The 20,952-nt window shown below is 43.8% G+C and overlaps 1 protein-coding gene across 13 annotated transcripts in view; it reads left to right on the forward strand.

The window, feature by feature from the left end:
* Window positions 1–20,952, forward strand: part of LOC110527673 (matrilin-4) — a 113,674-nt gene that overhangs the window by 56,412 nt on the left and 36,310 nt on the right. For 7 of the 13 annotated variants that reach the window (XM_090240649.1, XM_090240647.1, XM_090240653.1 and 4 more), the window contains exons 2-7: window positions 882–1,023; window positions 1,243–1,445; window positions 1,769–2,159; window positions 2,579–2,701; window positions 3,170–3,292; window positions 20,410–20,532. In XM_090240649.1, the coding sequence (XP_090096775.1) occupies window positions 951–1,023; window positions 1,243–1,445; window positions 1,769–2,159; window positions 2,579–2,701; window positions 3,170–3,292; window positions 20,410–20,532 (1,036 nt within the window). In that variant the 5' untranslated portion in view covers window positions 882–950. The remainder of the gene's footprint in view (window positions 1–881; window positions 1,024–1,242; window positions 1,446–1,768; window positions 2,160–2,578; window positions 2,702–3,169; window positions 3,293–20,409; window positions 20,533–20,952) is intronic. The other 6 variants (XM_090240652.1, XM_090240650.1, XM_090240657.1 and 3 more) reach the window with 1 other exon arrangement.

The following is a 20,952-nucleotide window of genomic DNA, read 5'->3' on the forward strand; positions in this document are numbered from 1 at the left end:
CAATAAATGTCGTTCCACTTCATGATTGTGTCCCACTTGTTGATTCTTCACAAAAAAATACAGTTTTATATCTTTATGTTTGAAGCCTGAAATGTGGCAAAAGGTCGCAAAGTTCAAGGGGGCCGAATACTTTTGCAAGGCACTGTATTTCTGCACTGAGTCTGGGAGGAGAACAAGTGAGACTGATCAAGACCACAATGCATAAGGCTTTCTCTGAGCAGGATCTGGGCTCTTTGCGAGGTCCTGATCTATCTTTGTCATCACACTTAGTTCTGTCTGTATCCCTCTTTTCTTCTTTCCATCGCTCTCTTGTTATCTATGAAATTAGTCTGTGGGATTTCACATATGTTTTCATATCAGAGGGATTCATGGCTCATGTCAATTGGCATCGGTTTAATGGTTCACTAAAACTTTGCTGCCAAGTAGGCATAGCACACTCCACAGTTGTTTTTTAATGTGGTATCTTCCTACTCCCTCTGAGGAAGTTGCTTCCATTGGGCATTCACAAATTGATAAAAATGAGGCTAATGAATGACAACAAGCACTTTTTCAAGGTACAGCTATCTAAGTGATAACGATAAACCTCACCAGAATCCCTCTCTCAGGACCCAAGAAAATAAGTGCTTTTTGTCATGTCCATTTCGTATAAACATGTCCCAGACATGGCTCTTTTCCAGTGATTACTCTTGTGCTGCGTTTGAACCCCTTGCATGTGGTGATTTGAAGGTGCAGCTGTCTGTTAGGATAGGACTGACTCCTGTATACCTCCGCCATCTTTGTGGTGTCAAGAGTGTTTATGGCAGAGCTGGGCAAGAATGTGCTGGTCGTAAAGTACCCATGGATGTCTCTGACATGTTTTGTTCTGTATTCTCTCATTGCAGTGCAGTGTGAAGCCTGCCTAAACCCAGACCAGCTCCGAAAGGTCCAGCTCCCAGCCCAGCACCCTAAACATGAGACAGCTGTGTGTCTGTGTGTCTGTTCTGCTAGTCTTGGCCACCCTGGCTGTGGCTAGGCCAAAAGCAGGTTAGCCTAATCCAACAGTGAAGTAATAAAATTACAATGAATGCATTGCAGTTCAGCACACATTCAATTGCTTCTTACCTCATAATGTTGTGTTAGATTCAATTAGAATGAGATCTGGCTTTGCAAGGAAGTTAATGAAATTCAAACAAAATTACTGTTTACTTGTATGCTTATGCCATAGATAATTTCATATTCATGCAGCTTGTGATGAATTTGCAGCTGATTTTCAACTCAATTCCAATCCAGCACTGGAGCAGAAGTGCAAGTCTGGCCCAGTGGACCTGGTGTTCATTATTGACAGCTCTCGCAGTGTGCGACCCCACGAGTTTGAGACCATGCGCAAATTCATGATCGACATCATCCACACACTGGACGTGGGATCGAACGCTACCCGGGTGGGCCTGGTACAGTACTCCAGCCAGGTCCACAACCTCTTTTCTAATTCTCAATTTATCTGTGTTTTTACACCTTAGTGAAGGACTACGCTTGGAGAGGGAAGATAGTTCTTGGCATGTATTTCTTATCTTGTCTTCCATTTCCAATCGTAGTTATTGTAACTCCACAAAGTCTAGAGAACTATCACTAAAGGCTAAAAGCTTTTGCGATGCACATGTTTTTTTTCCTGTTTTTTTTCCAAAGTTTTTTTCACTGTTAAAGACTCAGTTGTACCTAAATATAGATAGTTAGACATGCAAACCTGCAGTTGAAGAGGTGACTGATGCTTTGTATGCTTCTATGACTCTAGGTTCAGAACGAATTCTCTCTCAAGACCCACGCAAAGCTGCAGGGCATGGTGAAAGGCATCAATGAGATCATCCCCTTGGCACAGGGCACCATGACGGGCCTGGCCATCAAGTACGTCATGAACCATGCCTTCACGGCAGCTGAGGGTGACAGACCCAAGGTGCCCAATGTAGCTGTCATTGTAACGGACGGACGGCCCCAGGACCGTGTGGCGGAAGTGGCGGCCGAGGCTCGGGACAAGGGCATCGAGATCTACACAGTAGGTGTGGCCCGGGCGGATATGACCTCACTGCGCGCCATGGCATCGCCACCCTTCGAGGATCATGTCTTCCTGGTGGAGTCCTTTGACCTGATCCACCAGTTTGGCCTGCAGTTCCAGGACAAGCTCTGCGGTGGGTTGGGTTGATATGTAATATTATTGAATTATCATCAAACGTGTGTACAGCAATATGCGCGTTGTAAGCAATTATCAAGATACCACTCAGTTTCAATCATATTGAGAAAAGCACACTTTACAGTTGCTGAAGTGTCAAGGTCATCAGTGTTCACAAAGGTATGTATTCGTACCTGAGACTTTTAAAGCTTGTAAAACGTTTATCTGTTAATTTGTCCTCATAAACTCAACAAATGTTCAGCTCACGCTATAAGTTACATCCTTGGCAGCACAATATCAAGCATTTAATTCTAATTCTAGCTTTTGGGAACTTGATCATCTTCCAAAACAGTATGAGCAAATCCTTGATATTTCCTAATGTCAATGATATGAGAGTGATTGAAGATAGATTTCTTTGCTCACCTGCGGGGGTTCCAGGGATGGATCTATGCCTGGAGTCTGACCATGGCTGCGAGCACCTCTGTGAGAGTTCCCCTGGCTCTTTCCACTGCCTGTGTCGGCCAGGGTACACTCTCAACAAGGATTCCAAGACCTGCACAGGTAGGCTGTCCATTGGGTTAGACATGAGACAACTTAATACTTTTTTTAAATGAATGAACGAATTATAATGTCAGTCAAGTGCATGCATAACTGTAGTGTATTCATTTTCATCATTTGAATTTAATTTCATCACTTGAATTTAACAGTAACTGGGCCTGGTTCTTGTATATGCCAATGGGAAATTTGTAAGAAAGTTTTAATTGTGAGCATGTAGCCATGTATCTATTCAATACGCATTGTGGAAGTTCAGCTTTACAGCGTCATTGAAATTTAAAGGCAATGTTCTAGCTTAAGCGGGGACTGAATTCACGGTAAGCGCTGCATATGTCATCTCAAATGGAAATTATCTTCACATTTCTATCACAGAATCTGTAACGATTCAGATTGAATAGAGCCCTAGGTCAAGTTAGGATTCAGCAGTTACTGATTTACCATCAACCATGATTTTTGTCTCTTTGTATGATACAGCCATAGATCTGTGTGCTGAGGGGAAGCATGACTGTGAGCAGAGCTGTATCCCCTCCCCTGGAGCCTTCACCTGCGGCTGCAACATTGGCTACACCCTCAACAACGACAAGAAGACCTGCACAAGTTAGTGAGGCCATCATAGCATAATCCATCCAAACCCATAGACCAGTGGTCACCAACCTTTTCTGAGTCAAGAACAGTTTCTGAGTCAAATTGCAAGCAGGGATCTACCGCTCAGATTTTTTTTAAACATTACTTAAAAGCCTATGAAACATTAACCAATTAAAAACAGTTATGTAGCAATGAGGTTTGTGCAGTAGGCAATAGGCCGAATACATTATCACTGCATATTGGCTATGCTTGAATTACCCTGCCAATGTTCTTCTCAGACCATTTAGAAATTATTTTCATTTTTTTTTAGGTATATACCTAAATCACATGTTTAATTACTTCTGAGGCACAGCTGAGTGAGCATAATAATTAATTTATAGGAACACATTGCTATACTCATTTATTGCAGCTGCAGCGCTGGTTTTAGCCAGAATGTAATTATTTATTTTTAGATTTTTTATTATTATTACTTGTTCATTTTTTTCTCACAAAGTAGTGCACTGGGCTATTAATTGTCCTGTATTAGCAGACCGATATAACGTCTGCAGTACGGGCAAAAGTATTTTCCCAGCATTGTGAAACACTGAATTTGGCCTTGCTGCTATTAGCCCATAGAAACACTTTGAATAACAGCTTCTTACATAAATAAACAGACAGTCCCCCCAAAAGTCTAAATGAAGTTTATTCTGAAGTGTCATGAAACCTTTTTTTGTATGTATTTAACCTATTATTTTAGGCTCTAAACTATCTCCATATATATGCTTATGTTTATTTTTTAAACTGGTACCCGGCTACCTTCAGACTAGTTATGTGAGGCTTGTGGGCGTCCTAGAGCAAAACAACCAACATGTACGTGTTCGTGAGAGACTCACCTTTCCACCCTATTAGTGTGTAACCCAAACAGTTCGGACGCTACAAAGGCTTTCGTGAGAAGACTGATTTTCGGGATGTCTCGTGGTCTGACAAACACTGCTCTAGCTCTGACACCTTTCACCACAGTTGCGGATGCAGTGGAATGAGATGCAGCCCATGCAAAATATCAGATACTGTATCTCTAGCTAAAACTGACAGATTTTTATGGGAATTTTTTATGATGCTAATTAGATTTCCACGGGGACATCGACTCTAGGGAATTTTAAACATTAACTTACTCATAAAAACAGCTGTATTCGTTGTGTCTTTCTATACTCAACTTCATTCGATGCTTCTTTTTACAGTCTATGGCTCAAGGAAACTGTGCAGACACAGTGATCTGAGTTTTCTGATTGGCCAGCGGTAGGCCTATAAGTCCACTTGATTTGCTCTCAGGGCCTGCCGGGTAGGCGGAGTTCTACTTTCAGACACATGAAATGGTTCAAAATGGGAACACTTTTTGTTTTCACTGTCTATGGCTCGAGGAAACTGTGCAGACACAGTGATCTGAGCTATCTGATTGGCCAGCAGTAGGCCTATAGGTGCACTTGATTTGCTCTCTGGGCCTGCCGGGTAGTCGGAGTTCTACCATCAGACACAGACGGTCTTATGTAGAAAAAATGTAAATATGTTTTCGAAATTGGATAAAATGGTTTACCATACACTACAGTTGAGGAACAACGGGAAAGTGATTTTGCTTTGAATACTTGTAAGCTTACTTTTGAGAAAATGGACTTTGAATGTTTTGGTACTACTACTGGAGAACCCTCCTTTGTCTACACTCATCCTGCATCGTTCACACCCTCTTAAGCTTTAGCCCCACCAATCTCTTTAAATCAAATCAAAACTAATTTTATTTGTCACATGTGCCAAATACAACTGCTGTTGTGACCTTACAGTGAAATGCTTACTTACAAGCCCTTAACCAAAAGTAAAAACCTTTTTTTTAAATATATAGAACATATATAGAATTTTTTATTTTTATTAAGGAGTAACAATAAAATAATTGTAGCGAGACTATATAAAGGGGGTACCGGTACTGAGTCAATGTGCTGGGGCACCGGTTAATCAAGGTAATTTAGGTAATATGTACTTGAAGGTAGATGTAAAGTGACTATGCATGGATAGTAAACAGAGAGTAGCAGCAGCGTAAAAATGGGGGTGGTCCGGGAAGCCATTTTATTAGCTGTTCGGCAGTCTTATGGCTTGGGGGTAGAAGCTTTTAAGAAACCTTTTGGACCTAGACTTGGCACTCCGGTACCTCTTGCCATGCGGTAGCAGAGAGAACAGTCTATGACTAGGGTGGCTGGAATCTTCGGAAATTGTTTGGTATAGAGGTCCTGGATGGCAGGAAGTTTGGCCCCAGTGATGTACTGGGTCACAAGCACTATCATCTGTAGTGCTTTGCAGTCGGTGGCAGAGTAGGTGCAATACCAGGCGGTGATGGAACGAGTCAGGATGCTCTTGATGTTGCAGATGTAGAACTTTTTGAGGATCTGAGGATTGTTGTGGGAATACCTAATCAAATGGAAGAGAGGCTTCAGATTCTTTCAAACAACACTTTATTATGAGATTTGTACAAATGGAAAATCAACTACCCACTCAGCAGTGATAATTGAAAAGATCAACGAACAGTGCCGGTTCAATGCTTTTATAGAGAAAATACATACAACCCCTTTCTGTATACGTGGCAGTCAGCAGATAGTGTCTAAAAGGTCATTCGTTGTCTGTCTAAACTTAAGATAGCACAAGTTTGATAGCCCGAGGGCTCAACCGTTTAACTGCATTCACAACAACAAACACTATATTGTACTCCATTCTGCAAGGTTCCATACATGTGACTTTCTGTAGATAGTAAACCCATGGGATTTCACATGCTGCGGTTGCACCCAAATGTCTCATGACTAAGTCACACCAATCCAAGTTTGAATCAGGTTAGAAAAAACACTAGCATATAACAAGAGACTATTCTTTAAGCAGTAAAACACAGGATAGCATTGTGACTAAATATGTAATTTTCCATGACAGGACCCATGCCAAATCTTTTCAGTCTTCTGAGGGGGAATAGGCATTGTCGTACCCTCTTCACGACTGTCTTGGTGTGTTTGGACCATGATAGTTTGTTGGTGATGTGGACACCAAGGAACTTGAAGCTATTAACCTGCTCCACCACAGCCCTGTCGATGAGAATGGGGGCGGGCTCGGTCCTCCTTTTCCTGTAGTCCACAATCATCTATTTTGTCTTGATCACATTGAGGGAGAGTATGTTATCCTGGCACCACACTGCCAGGTCTATGACCTCCTCCCTATAGGCTGTCTCATCGATGTCGGTGATCGGGTCTACCACTGTTGTGTCATCGGCAAACTTAATGATGGTGTTGGAGTCGTGCTTGGCCATACAGTCATGAACAGGGAGTACAGGAGGGGATTGAGCACAAACATCTGAGGGGCCCCAGTGTTGAGGATCAGCGTGGCAGACGTGTTGTTACCTAACCTTACCACCTGGGGTCGGTCCGTCAGGAAGTCCAGGATCCAGTTGTAGAGGGAGGTGTTTAGTCCGAGGGTCCTTAGCTTAGTCATGAGCTTTGAGGGCTTTATGGTGTTGAACGCTGAGCTGTAATGAATAGTATTAGTATTCTTGCGTAGGTGTTCCTTTTGTCCAGATGGGAAAGTGTAGTGTGGAGTGCAATAGAGATTGCATCATCTGTGGATCTTTTGGGGCGGTATGTAAATTAGAGTGGGTCTAGGGTTTCTGGGATAATGGTGTTGATGTGAACCATCCTGTCATAGCACTACATGGCTTGAAACATGTTGGTATTACAGACTCAGTCAGGGACAGGTTGAAAATGTCAATGAAGACACTTGCCAGTTGGTCAGTACATGTCCTGGTAATCCATCTGGCCCTACAGCGTTGTGAATGTTTACCTGTTTAAAGGTCTTACTCACATCGGCTACGGAGAGAGTGATCACACAGTCGTCCGAAACAGTTGATGCTCTCATGCATGCTTCAGTGTTGTTTGGCTCTATAAGTTATTTAGCTCATCTGGTAGGCTCGTGTCACTGGGCAGTTCCCTTTGTGTTTCCTTTGTGTTCCCTCTGTGCTTCCCTTTGTAGTCTGTAATAGTTTGCAGGCCCTGCCACATCCAACGAGCTTCACAGCTGGTGTAGTACTATTTAATCTTAGTCCTGTGTTGAAGCTTTACCTGTTCGATTGTTCGTCAGAGGGCATAGCAGGATTTCTTATAAGCGTTCGGGTTATAGTCCCGCTTCTTGAAAGCAGCAGCTCTGCCCTTTAGTTCAGTGCTGATGTTGCCTGTCATCCATGGCTTCTGGTTGGGTATGTACTTCTTGTCACTGTGGGAATGACGTCATCAATGCATTTATTGATGAAGCCAGTGACTGATGTGGTGTATTCCTCAATGCCATCGGAAGAATCCCGGAACATATTCCAGTCTGTGCTAGCAAAACAGTCCTGTAGTTTAGCATCTGTGTCATCTAACCCCTTCCTTTTGAGCAAGTCACTGGTACTTCCTGCTTTAGTTTTTGCTTGTAAGCAGGAATCAGGAGGATAGAGTTATGGTCAGATTTTCCAAATGGAGTGTGAGGGAGAGCTTGTTCTGCGTCTCTGTGTGTGGAGTAAAGGTGGTCTAGAGTTGTTGTTTATTCTCTGGTTGCACATTTAACATGCTGGTAGAAATTAGGTAAAATGGATTTAAGTTTCCCTGCATTAACATCCCTGGCCACAAGGAGCTCCGCCTCTGGATGAGCATTTTTTTGTTTGCTTAAGGCTCATTTACAGCTCATTTAGTGACAGCATCGGTTTGTGGTGGTAAATAGACAACTCCGAAAAATATAGATGAAAACTCTTTAAGTAAATAGTGTGGTATACAGCTTATCATTCCACTGATCCCGAGGGGCTCAGCGGTCTAAGGCACTGCATCTCAGTGCTAGAGGTGTCACAACAGACACTGGTTCGATTCCAGGCTGCGTCACAACCGGCCGTGATTGGGAGTCCCACAGGGTGGCGCACTATTGGCCCAGCATCATCCGGGTTAGGGTTTGGCCGTCATTGTAAATAAGAATTTGTTCTTCACTGACTTGCCTAGTTAAATAAATAAAATAAAAAAATATAAATGAGATACTCTACCTCAGACGAGCAAAACCTTAAGACTTCCTTAATATTAGATTTTGTTCAGCTGTTCTATTATGCTGATGGACCAAACACTCTACCAGCTGTATGTTAACCATGTCGGCTTCAGCCACAACTTTGTGAAACTTAAGATATTACAGTTTTTAATGTCCCATTGGTTGGATTGTCTTGATCGGAGCTCATCCATTTAGTTATCAATTGATTGCACGTTGGCTAATAGGACTGATGGTAGAGGGAGATTACTCACTCGCCGTCAGATCCTTACAAGGCACCCCAACCTATGTCCCCAATATCTTGGTCTCTTCTTCATGCAAATGGCAGGGATTTGGGCCTTGTCCATCGTCTGAAGTAAATCCTTCACGTCTGACTCGTACTAGACAAATATTTTTTATTTAACGAGGTGAGTAATCGCTGTCCACAAGCTCTTTCGGTCATAAGAGACGGTGGCAAAAACATTGTGTACAAAATAAGTTACAAATAACGTCCCCTTCAGCAAGGGTAGATGCAGGCGTTCTGTACTAACAACAACAGTCAAGCACCCAAATGACCTTGCTAGCTACTTTCAAACAAAAATGAGGGAACAGCTCACTGAACATAACTCGCACTAGCAGAGCTGGTTAGGCTGATATGTTATCCAGAGTGTTGGTGAGTGCAACTGTGCTGTCAGATTGCCCGCCAATGAGTAGGGTTGATCCGAACACTGGCAGTCAAGCACCCAAGCCAACTGGCTAACATTGGCTAGCTTGCTAGCTACTTCCAGACACAAATGAGAGAACACCCCACTCTGACCATTTTAATCGCCCTAGCAGAGCTGGTTAGGTAGTTTTCATGTTATCTAGAACGTTGATGACTGTAACTGTGCTGCTGGCAACAATGTAATTACGATTTTTGGCCAACATTTACTGACACCGGCCATATTCAGCGGGTTTTGAGCATTAGTCAATTCAGCGCTCTGGCACACTCAGACTAGAGTCTTTTGTTCAGACGTGTAGCTAGCTAACAATGAGCCATAATCCCAACTCATGTGTCACGTTCGTCGAATGGAGGAGACCAAGGCGCAGCGTAAGATGAATACATACTTTTTAATGAAGACGAAGAACACTTAAAACCTGTTGTGACTAGGGGGCAGTATTTTCATTTTTGGAAAAAAAACTTTCCCGTAGTAAACGGGATATTTTGTCAGGACAAGATGCTAGAATATGCATATAATTACAGCTTAGAATAGAAAACACTCTAACGTTTCCAAAACTGTAAAAATATTGTCTGTGAGTATAACAGGCTGAGAAAAATCCAATCCGGAAGTGCCTCATGTTTTGAAAGCGCTGCGTTCCAATGTGTCCCTATTGAGCAGTGAATGGGCTATCAAACAGATTACTCTTTCTCCGTATTCCCGAAGGTGTCTACAGCATTGTGACGTAGTTTTACGCATTTATGTTGAAGAATAAGCGGCTACATTGCGCAAGTGGTCACCTGATGCTCTCAGAGAGATTCTCGCGTAAAATACAGAGGTAGCCATTACTCCAATCGGTCCTACTGAAAAACAAATTGTCTCGATGGATATATTATCGAATAGATATTTGAAAAACACCTTGAGGATTAATTATAAACAACGTTTGCCATGTTTCTGTCGATATTATGGAGCTAATTTGGAATATTTTTTGCCGTTTTCGTGACTGCAATTTCCGGGCGATTTCTCAGCCAAACGTGAAGAACAAACGGAGCTATTTCGCCTACAAAAATAATATTTTTGGAAAAAAGGAACATTTTCTATCTAACTGGGAGCCTCGTGAGTGAAAACATCCGAAGCTGATCAAAGGTAAACAATTTAATTTGATTGCTTTTCTGATTTCCGTGACCAAGTTAACTTCTGCTAGCTGGACAAAATGCTATGCTAGGCTATCGATAAACTTACACAAATGCTTGTCTAGCTTTGGCTGTAAAGCATATTTTGAAAATCTGAGATGATAGGGTGATTAAGCTGTCTCAATATATTTCGTTTGTGATTTTCATGAATAGGAATATTTTCTAGGAATATTTATGTCCGTTGCGTTATGCTAATTAGTGTCAGGCGATGATTACGCTCCCGCATGCGGGATGGGGAGTCACTAGAGGTTGTTAACAAACAATACAAAAACAACAAACCGAACGTGAAGCTATATAAAACTAGTGCAGACACAGGCAACTAGACATAGACATAGATATAGACAATAACGCACAAAATACCAAAAGAAGATGGCTGCCTAAATATGGTTCCCAATCAGAGACAACGATACACACCTGCCTCTAATTGAGAACCAATCTAGGCAACCATAGACATATAAAACACCTAGATAGTACACAACCCCAAAAACCTACAAGACCCCTAGACAGTACAAAAAACACATACATCACCAACGTCACTCCCTGACCTAACCAAAACAATAAAAAAAACTAGGAATACTCAGGTCAGGGCGTGACAGTACCCCCGACCGTACCCCCGCAAAACCTAATCTAAAGGGGAGGGTCCGGGTGGGCCTTTTTCACGGCGCGGCTCGGGTGCAGGACGTGGACCCCGCTCTACCTCAGTCTTGAGCCACCACCTCTGGAGCGGGGAGCCTCGCAGCGGGCGTCACTGGACTGAGGAGCGGCTCTGGCAGCTCCGGACAGGAGGGAGATTCCAGCATCGCCGGCGTGACAGGCGGCATCGGCAGCACCTGGTTGGCTGACGGCTCTGGCGGCTCCTGGCTGGCTGACGGCTCTGGCGGCTCCTGGCTGGCTGACGGCTCTGGCGGCTCCTGATTGGCTGACGGCTCTGGCGGCTCCTGGCTGGCTGACGGCTCTGGCGGCTCCTGGCTGGCTGACGGCTCTGGCGGCTCCTGGCTGGCTGACGGCTCTGGCGGCTCCTGGCTGGCTGACGGCTCTGGCGGCTCCTGGCTGGCTGACGGCTCTGGCGGCTCCTGGCTGGCTGACGGCTCTGGAGGCTCAGGACAGGAGGGAGACTCTGGCGGATCCGGACTGGAGGGAGACTCTGGCGGTTCCGGCCTGCGGCCTGTCGTAGGAGGTTCCGGCCTGCGGCCTGTCATAGGAGGTTCCGGCCTGCGGCCCGTCGTAGGAGGTTCCGGCCTGCGGCCCGTCGTAGGAGGTTCCGGCCTGCGGCCCGTCGTAGGAGGTTCCGGCCTGCGGCCCGTCGTAGGAGGTTCTGGTCTGCGGCCCGTCGTAGGAGGTTCCGGTCTGCGGCTCGTCGTAGGAGGTTCCGGTCTGCGGCCCGTCGTAGGAGGTTCCGGTCTGCGGCCCATCGTAAGAGTTTCCGGTCTGTAGACTGTTGCCGGACGTTCTGGACTGGGTACTGTTGCCGGACGCTCTGGACTGGGTACTGTTGCCGGACGCTCTGGACTGGGTACTGTTGCCGGACGCTCTGGACTGGGTACTGTTGCCAGACGCTCTGGACTGGGTACTGTTGCCGGACACTCTGGACTGGCGAGGCGCACTGTAGGCCTGGTGCGTGGTGCCGGCACTGGTGGTACTGGGCTGAGGACACACACCTCAGGGTGAGTGCAGGGAGGAGGAACAGGGAGAACTGGACCCTGGAGGCGCACTGTTGGCCTGGTGCGTGGTGCCGGCACTGGTGTTACCGGGCTAGGGACACGCACCTCAGGGCGAGTGCGAGGATCAGGCACAGGACTTACTGAGCTGTGGAGGCGTACTGGAGGTCTGGAGTGTAAAGCTGACACAACCCATCCTGGCTGGATGCTCATTCTAGCCAGGCCAATGCGAGGAGCTGGAATATAGCGCACCAGGCTAGAAATACGCACTGGAGACACCGTGCGCATCTCTGCATAACACGGTGCCTGACCATTTACACGCGGTAAGCACAAGGAGTTGGCCCAGGTCTCCTACCTGACTTAGCCAGTCTCCTCGTGTGCCCCCCTCAAAAATCTTGGGACTGCCTCTCGGGCTTGCGTACTAGCCGTGTACCCAGTCAGCTTGACCAGCTACCAGCTTGACTAGCTACCAGTACATTTTAACTTGAAATGAAACCACTTTCTGTCAAAATTAAAAACGTGTTATATTTGAAACAGTACACTTTAACTTGACATTAGGCCCATGCAGTTTTACTATGCGATACATAAAAAAAGCTGTGTTAGACAGGATTACCTAGACATACTGACCAGCTGAAACAGACAGAAGCTTGCTACATGACAGACCAGTCCAAATTCAAGTTTGTTATTAAGGCACATGAAAGTTCACATGTTCGCGAAGGCATTTCTGCCAATCAAAACGCATTTTAAGTTAAATAGTTTACGTTCAAACGGCTCGCCTGTGAAGTAGTGACCCGCAACATATGCCTAGTTTCCTGAAACGGGTCTCTTATAAGGTCCCACAGTTGACAATGCATGTCAAAGCAAAAACCAAGGCATGAGGTCAAAGGAATTGTCCGTAGAGCTCCGAGACAAGATTGTGTCTAGGCACAGATCTGGGGAAGGGTACCAAAACATTTCTGCAGCATTAAAAGTGCCCAAGAACACAGTGGCCTCCATCATTCTTAAATGGATGAAGTTTGGAGCCACCAAGACTCTTCCTAGAGCTGGCCGCCCGGCCAAAATGATCAATTGGGGGAGAAGGTCCTTGATCTGGTAGGTGACCAAGGACCCAATGGACACTCTGACAGAGCTCCAGAGTTACTCTGTGGAGATGGGAGAACCTTCCAGAAGGACAACCATCAATCAATCAATGAAATGTATTTTTAAAGCCCTTTTTATATCAGCCGAAGTCACAAAGTGCTGTACAGAAACCCAGCCTAAAACCCCAAACAGCAAACAATGCAGGTGTAGAAGCACGGTGCCTAGGAAGGCAGAAACTAAACTATACTATAAAGGCAGAAACCTAGAGAGGAACCAGGCACTGAGGGGTGGAGATTATGACAGAACATGGCAGAGATGCTCAAACGTTCATAGATGACCAGCAGGGTCAAATAATAATAATCACAGTGGTTGTAGAGGGTGCAACAGGTCAGCACCTCAGGAGTAAATGTCAATTGGATTTTCATAGCCCATCATTCAGAGTTAGATACAGCATGTGGTGGAGAGAGAGTCCAAAACAGCAGGTCCTGCACACGGTAGTACCTCCAGTGAACAGGTCAGGGTTCCATAGCCACAGGCAGAACAGTTGAAACTGGAGCAGCAGCATGACTCGATGGACTGGGGACTGCAAGGAGTCATCAGGAGAAAAAAAGCGAGAGAATTAGAGGGAGCATACTTAAATTCACACAGGACATCGGATAAGACCGGAGAAATACTCCAGATAACAGACTGACCCTAGCCCTCCAACACAAACTATTGCAGCATAAATACTGGAGGCTGAGACAGGATTGGTCGGGAGACACTGTGTCTCTGTCTGACAATACCCCCGGACAGGGCCGAACAGGTAGGATATAACCCAACCCACTTTGCCAAAGCACAGGCCGGGTATAGCTCACAGAGATCTCCCCCACGGCACGAACCCGAGGGGGGCACCAACCCAGACAAGAAGATCACGTCAGTGACATATCCCTCCTAGGGCCAGCATGGAAGTGCACCAGTAAGCCAGTGACTCAGCCCCCCCCCGTAGAGGCTTAGAGGCAGAGAATCCCAGAGGAGAGAGGGGAACCGGACAGGCAGAGACAGCAAGGGCGGATCGTCGCTCTAGTGCCTTTCCGTTCACCTTCACAACCCTGGGCCAGACTACACTCAATCATAGGACCTACTGAAGAGACGAGTCTTCAATAAAGACTTAAAGGCCAAGACCGAATCTGCGTCTCTCACATGGATAGCCAGACCATTCCATAAAAATTGAGCTCTATAGGAGAAAGCCCTGCCTCCAGTGTTTAATTAGAAATTCTAGGGACAATTAGGAGGCCTGCGTCTTGTGACCGTAGCGTACGTGTAGGTATGTACGGCAGGACCAAATCGGAAAGATGGATAGGAGCAAGCCCATGTAATGCTTTGTATTTTAGCAGTAAAACCTTGAAATCAACCCTTGACTCAACAGAAAGCCAGTATCGAGAGGCTAGCGCTGGAGTAATATGATAACATTTTGGTTTCTAGTCAAGATTCCATCAGCCGTGTTTACCACTAACTGAAGTTTATTTAGTGCTTTATCCAGGCAGCCGGAGAGTAAAGCTTGGCAGTAGTCTAACCTAGAAGTGACAAAAGCATGGATACATTTTTTTGCATAATTCTTGGACAGAACGTTTCTGATTTTTGCCATGTTACTTAGATGGAAAAAAGCTGTCCTTTAAATACTCTTGATATGTTCGTCAAAAGGGATCAAGGTCCAGAGTAATGCTGAGGTCCTTCAGTTTTTTTTGAGATGACTGTACAACCATCACTATTAATTGTCAGGTCCAACAGAAGATCTCTTTGTTACTTGGGACCTTGAACTAGCATCTCTGTTTTGTCCGAGTTTAAAAGTTAACTTCTTATGGTATAGGGGACGCTTGCGTCCCACTTGGCCAAAAGCCAGGGAAAATGCAGCGTGGCAAATTCAAATAAAATGATGTAAAAATCGAACTTTCATTAAATCACACATGTAAGATACTAAATTAAAGCTTCATCCAGCCAACATGTCAGATTTTAAAAAGGCTTTTTGGCGAAAGAATTAGAAGCTATTATCTGATGATAGCACAACAGTAAACAAAGAGGGTAGCATATTTCAACCCTGCAGGCGCTACACAAAAGGCAGAAATAAAATACACTGCTCAAAAAAATAAAGGGAACACTAAAATAACACATCCTAGATCTGAATGAATGAAATATTCTTATTAAATACTTTTTTCTTTACATAGTTGAATGTGCTGACAACAAAATCACACAAAAATGATCAATGGAAATCAAATGTATCAACCCATGGAGGTCTGGATTTGGAGCAACACTCAAAATTAAAGTGGAAAACCACACTACAGGCTGATCCAACTTTGATGTAATGTCCTTAAAACAAGTCAAAATGAGGCGCAGTAGTGTGTGTGGCCTCCACGTGCCTGTATGACCTCCCTACAACACCTGGGCATGCTCCTGATGAGGTGGCGGGTGGTCTCCTGAGGGATCTCCTCCCAGACCTGGACTAAAGCATCCGCCAACTCCTGGACAGTCTGTGGTGCAACAGTGGATGGAGTGAGACATGATGTCCCAGATGTGCTCAATTGGATTCAGGTCTGGGGAACGGGCGGGCCAGTCCATAGCATCAATGCCTTCCTCTTGCAGGAACTGCTGACACACTCCAGCCACATGAGGTCTAGCATTGTCTTGCATTAGGAGGAACCCAGGGCCAACCACACCAGCATATGGTCTCACAAGGGGTCTGAGGATCTCATCTCGGTACCTAATGGCAGTCAGGCTACCTCTGGCGAGCACATGGAGGGCTGTGCGGCCCCCCAAAGAAATGCCACCCCACACCATGACTGACCCACCGCCAAACCGGTCATGCTGGAGGATGTTGCAGGCAACAGAACGTTCTCCACGGCGTCTCCAGACTGTCACGCCTGTCACGTGCTCAGTGTGAACCTGCTTTCATATGTGAAGAGCACAGCGCGCCAGTGGCGAATTTGCCAATCTTGGTGTTCTCTGGCAAATGCCAAACGTCCTGCACGGTGTTGGGCTGTAAGCACAACCCCCACCTGTGGACGTTGGGCCCTCATACCACCCTCATGGAGTCTGTTTCTGACCGTTTGAGCAGACACATGCACATTTGTGGCCTGCTGGAGGTCATTTTGCAGGCCTCTGGCAGTGCTCCTCCTGCTCCTCCTTGCACAAAGGCGGAGGTAGCGGTCCTGCTGCTGGGTTGTTGCCCTCCTACGGCCTCCTCCACGTCTCCTGATGTACTGGCCTGTCTCCTGGTAGCGCCTCCATGCTCTGGACACTACGCTGACAGACACAGCAAACCTTCTTGCCACAGCTCGCATTGATGTGCCATCCTGGATGAGCTGCACTATTTGAGCCACTTGTGTGGGTTGTAGACTCCGTCTCATGCTACCACTAGAGTGAAAGCACCGCCAGCATTCAAAAGTGACCAAAACATCAGCCAGGAAGCATAGGAACTGACAAGTGGTCTGTGGTCCCCACCTGCAGAACCACTCCTTTGTTGGGGGTGTCTTGCTAAATGCCTATAATTTCCACCTGTTGTCTATTCCCTTTGCAAAATAGGATGTGAAATTTATTGTCAATCAGTGTTGCTTCCTAACAGTTTGATTTCACAGAAGTGTGATTGACTTGGATTTACATTGTGTTGTTTAAGTGTTCCCTTTATTTTTTTGAGCAGTGTATAAAACATGCCTTACCTTTGACAAGCTTCTTTTGTTGGCACTCCAATATGTCCCATAAACATCACAATTGGTGCTTTTGTTCGATTAATTCCGTCCATATATATAAAAATGTCAATTTATTTGGCGCTTCCAAATTGCGCAACATCACTAAAATATATTTCAAAAGTTGCCTGTAAACTTTGCCAAAACATTTCAAACAACTTTTGTAATACAACTTTAGGTGTTTTTAAACATTAATAATCGATCAAATTGAAGACGGGTCTATCTGTGTTCAATACAGGAAGACAACAAACCAAGATACTTTTCAAGTCTTGCGCAACTCTCAACAGTGTTACGCAGTTCCTAGATTGCCATACTTCTTCATTGCACAAAGGAATAAACTCAACCAAATTTCAAAGACTGGTGACATCCAGTGGAAGCGGTAGGAACTGAAAACATGTTCCTAAGAAATATTGTTTCCCAATGAGAACTCAATGAACAGACAGAGACCTAAAAAAAAAAATCTGAACGGTTAGTCCTCGGGGTTTTGCCTGATACATAAATTCTGTTACACTCACAGATATGATTCAAACCAGTTTTAGAAGTGTTTTCTATCCAAATCTACTAATAATATGCATATTTTATATTCTTGGCATGAGTAGCAGGAAGTTGAAATTAGGTACGCTATTTATCCAAAAGTGAAAATCCTGCCCCCAATACCTTAAGAAGTTAAAAATGTGTCGCAATCCACTACCTTATGTCTGAAACCCAGGCTTCCAGGGAGGGCAATTTTAGGGATTCACATGTTTCATCGAAAGTTACAGCTGTGTATTGTCCGCATAGCAGTGAAAGTTAAAATTATGCTTCCGAATGACATCTCCAAAAGTTAAAATAGTGTAAACAATAGTGGTCCTAAAACAGAACCTTGAGGAACACCGGAATTTACAGTTGTCAAAAGACAAACCATCCACAGAGACAAGCTGATATCTTTCCGACAGATAACATCTAAACCAGGCCAGAACTTATCTGTCTAGACCAATTTGGGTTTCCAATCTCTCCAAAAGAATGTGGCCTCCAGTAGAAAGAAGCACTAAGGCACAAGGACAGATGCAGAGCCTTGGTCTGACTCCATTAACCTCTCTGATCTCCCAAACCCGGATCCGGTATCGTGACTACAGCCTCAAGCTCATTACCATAACGCAACGTTAACTATTCATGAAAATCGCAAATGAAATGAAATAAATATGCTAGCTCTCAAGCTTAGCCTTTTGTTAACAACACTGTCATCTCAGATTTTCAAAATATGCTTCTCAACCATTGCAAAACAAGCATTTGTGTAACAGTATTGATGGCTAACGTAGCATTTAGCATTAGCATTCAGCTGGCAACATTTACACAAAAAAACAGAAAAGCATTCAAATAAAATCATTTACCTTTGAAGAACTTCAGATGTTTTCATTGAGGAGACTCTCAGATAGCAAATGTTCAGTTTTTCCTGAAAGATTATTTGTTTAGGACAAATCGCTCCGTTTTCTGCGTCACGTTTAGCTATGAAAAAACCCCTGTATCCAGGATTGTGTAAATCTATCAGCAAGCTCATTAGCATAACACAACGTTAACTATTCATGAAAATCGCAAATGAAATGAAATAAATATGCCATCTCTCAAGCTTAGCCTTTTGTAAACAACACTGTCATCTCAGATTTTCAAAATATGCTTCTCAACCATAGGAAAACAATCATTTGTGTAAAAGTAGCTAGCTAGCGTTAGCATTTAGCATTAGCATTTTGCGTTAGCATTAGCGTTAGCATCCAGCACGCAACATTAACAAAAACATAAAAGCCTTCAAATAAAATCATTTACCTTTGAAGAACTTCTGATGTTTTCAATGAGGATACTCTCAGTTAGATAGCAGATGCTCAGTTTTTCCAAAAAGATTCCTTGTGTATTAGAAATAGCTCCGTTTTATACATCACATTTGGCTACCAAAAAAAATCCGAAAATTCAGTCCTCAAAACGCGAACTTTTTTCCAAATTAACTCCATAATATCGACTGAAAACATGGCAAACGTTGTTTAGAATCAATCATCAAGGTGTTTTTCACATATCTCTTCATTGATACATCGTTCTTGGACACATGGTTTCTCCCCTATATCAAATGGATAGGTACGAGCAGCTGGCAATTGCGCACCGAATTCCACGCAGGACACCAGGCGGACACTTGGAAAATGTAGTCTCTTATGGTCAATCTTCCAATGATATGCCTGCAAATACGTCACAATGCTGCTAAGACCTTGGGCGAACGACAGAAAGTGTAGGCTCATTCCTTGCGCAATCACAGCCATATAAGGAGACAATGGAAAACAGAGCTTCAGAAATTCTGCTAATTCCTGGTTGATGCATCATCTTGGTTTCGCCTGTAGAATGAGTTCTGGGGCACTTACAGACAAAATCTTTGCAGATTCTGAAACTTCAGAGTGTTTTCTTTCCAAAACTGTCAAGAATATGCATAGTCGAGCATCTTTTCGTGACAAAATATCGCGCTTAAAACGGGAACGTTTTTTATCCAAAAATGAAATAGCGCCCCTAGAGATCTAACAGGTTAACCTCTAGTGACACCCCATCCCGTGAACGGGACCGTTGTCATCATCTGACACTAATTAGCATAATGCAACGGACATAAATATTACTAGAAAATATTCCTATTCATGAAAATCACAAGTGAAATATATTGAGACACAGCTTAGCCTTTTGTTAATCACCCTGTCATCTCAGATTTTCAAAATATGCTTTACAGCCAAAGCTAGACAAGCATTTGTGTAAGTTTATCGATAGCCTAGCATAGCATTTTGTCCAGCTAGCAGCAGGTAACTTGGTCACGGAAATCAGAAAAGATCAAATGTTTTCATTCATGAGACTCCCAGTTAGATAGCAAATGTTCCTTTTTTCCCAAAATATTATTTTTGTAGGCGAAATAGCTCCGTTTGTTCTTCACGTTTGGCTGAGAAATCGCCCGGAAATTGCAGTCACGAAAACGTCGAAAAACATTCCAAATTAGCTCCATAATTTCGACAGAAACATGGAAAACGTTGTTTATAATCAATCTTCAAGGTGTTTTTCAAATATCTATTCGATAATATATCCATCGAGACAATTCGTTTTTCAGTAGGACCGATTGGAGTAATGGCTACCTCTGTATTTTACGCGAGAATCTCTCTGGGAGCATCAGGTGACCACTTGCGCAATGTAGCTGCGTACGGGTATTCTTCAACATATATGCGTATAACTACGTCACAATGCTGTAGACACCTTCAGGAATACGGAGAAAGAGTAATCTGGTTGATAGCCCATTCACTGCTCAATAAGGACACATTGGAACGCAGCACTTTCAAAACATGGGGCACTTCCGGATTGGATTTTTCTCAGGCTTTCGCCTGCAACATCAGTTCTGTTATACTCACAGACAATATTTTTACAGTTTTGGAACATGTAGAGTGTTTTCTATCCTAAGCTGTCAATTACATGCATATTCTAGCATCTTGTCCTGACAAAATATCCCGTTTACTATGGGAACGTTATTTTTCCAAAAATGAAAATACTGCCCCCTAGTCACAATTAAAACAATATTTCCCATAGACTTAAGGGTCCTGCTTTAAATGACGTGCAGCTTATGAAGCCTTCATAAAGCCTTCATTAGCACTACATAAATGTGTGACAAATACAATCAAGAGCATTTTTGAATACTATTTAATATTATGCATTATAAATGAGTTTCTATAAGCATATCATTTTCTTGCATTTTCCTTCCTTCAGTGATCGACTACTGTTCGTTTGGGAATCACAGCTGTCAGCATGAATGTGTGGATGTACTCAATGGCTATTTCTGCCGCTGTGCTGAGGGATACACGCTCCAAGAGGATGGAAAGACCTGCCAGAGTAAGTTTCCACACACTTTAAAGGGCCAATGCAGCTGCTTTTATCTCAATATCAAATCATTTCTGGGTAACAATTAAGTACAGTTCCTTACTGTGATTGTTTTCAATTAAAATGGTTAAAAAATAAACAGCAAAGAGCAATATCTCAAGTAAGTATTTTGCTAGGACTCTTTGGGAGTGTTCTGAGTGGGGAAAGGAAAACTGAAAACTAGCTGTTATTGGCAGAGGTTTGGAACTCTCTTATTTATCTATTAGATAATTTACTGCCAGGTGATGTCAACAGGCAGGTCAAACCTCTATCCAACTAAAAGGGCATTATCATCAATTTCACAGTATTATTCCAACCTCATATTGTGGAAATATATATAAATCATAGAAAAATCACATTTTTGACTGCACTGGGCCTTTAAGAGGCTTGAAA

Source organism: Oncorhynchus mykiss, chromosome 7, assembly GCF_057628025.1.
Source record: "Oncorhynchus mykiss isolate SJ-2025 chromosome 7, ASM5762802v1, whole genome shotgun sequence".
NCBI lineage: Eukaryota > Metazoa > Chordata > Actinopteri > Salmoniformes > Salmonidae > Oncorhynchus > Oncorhynchus mykiss.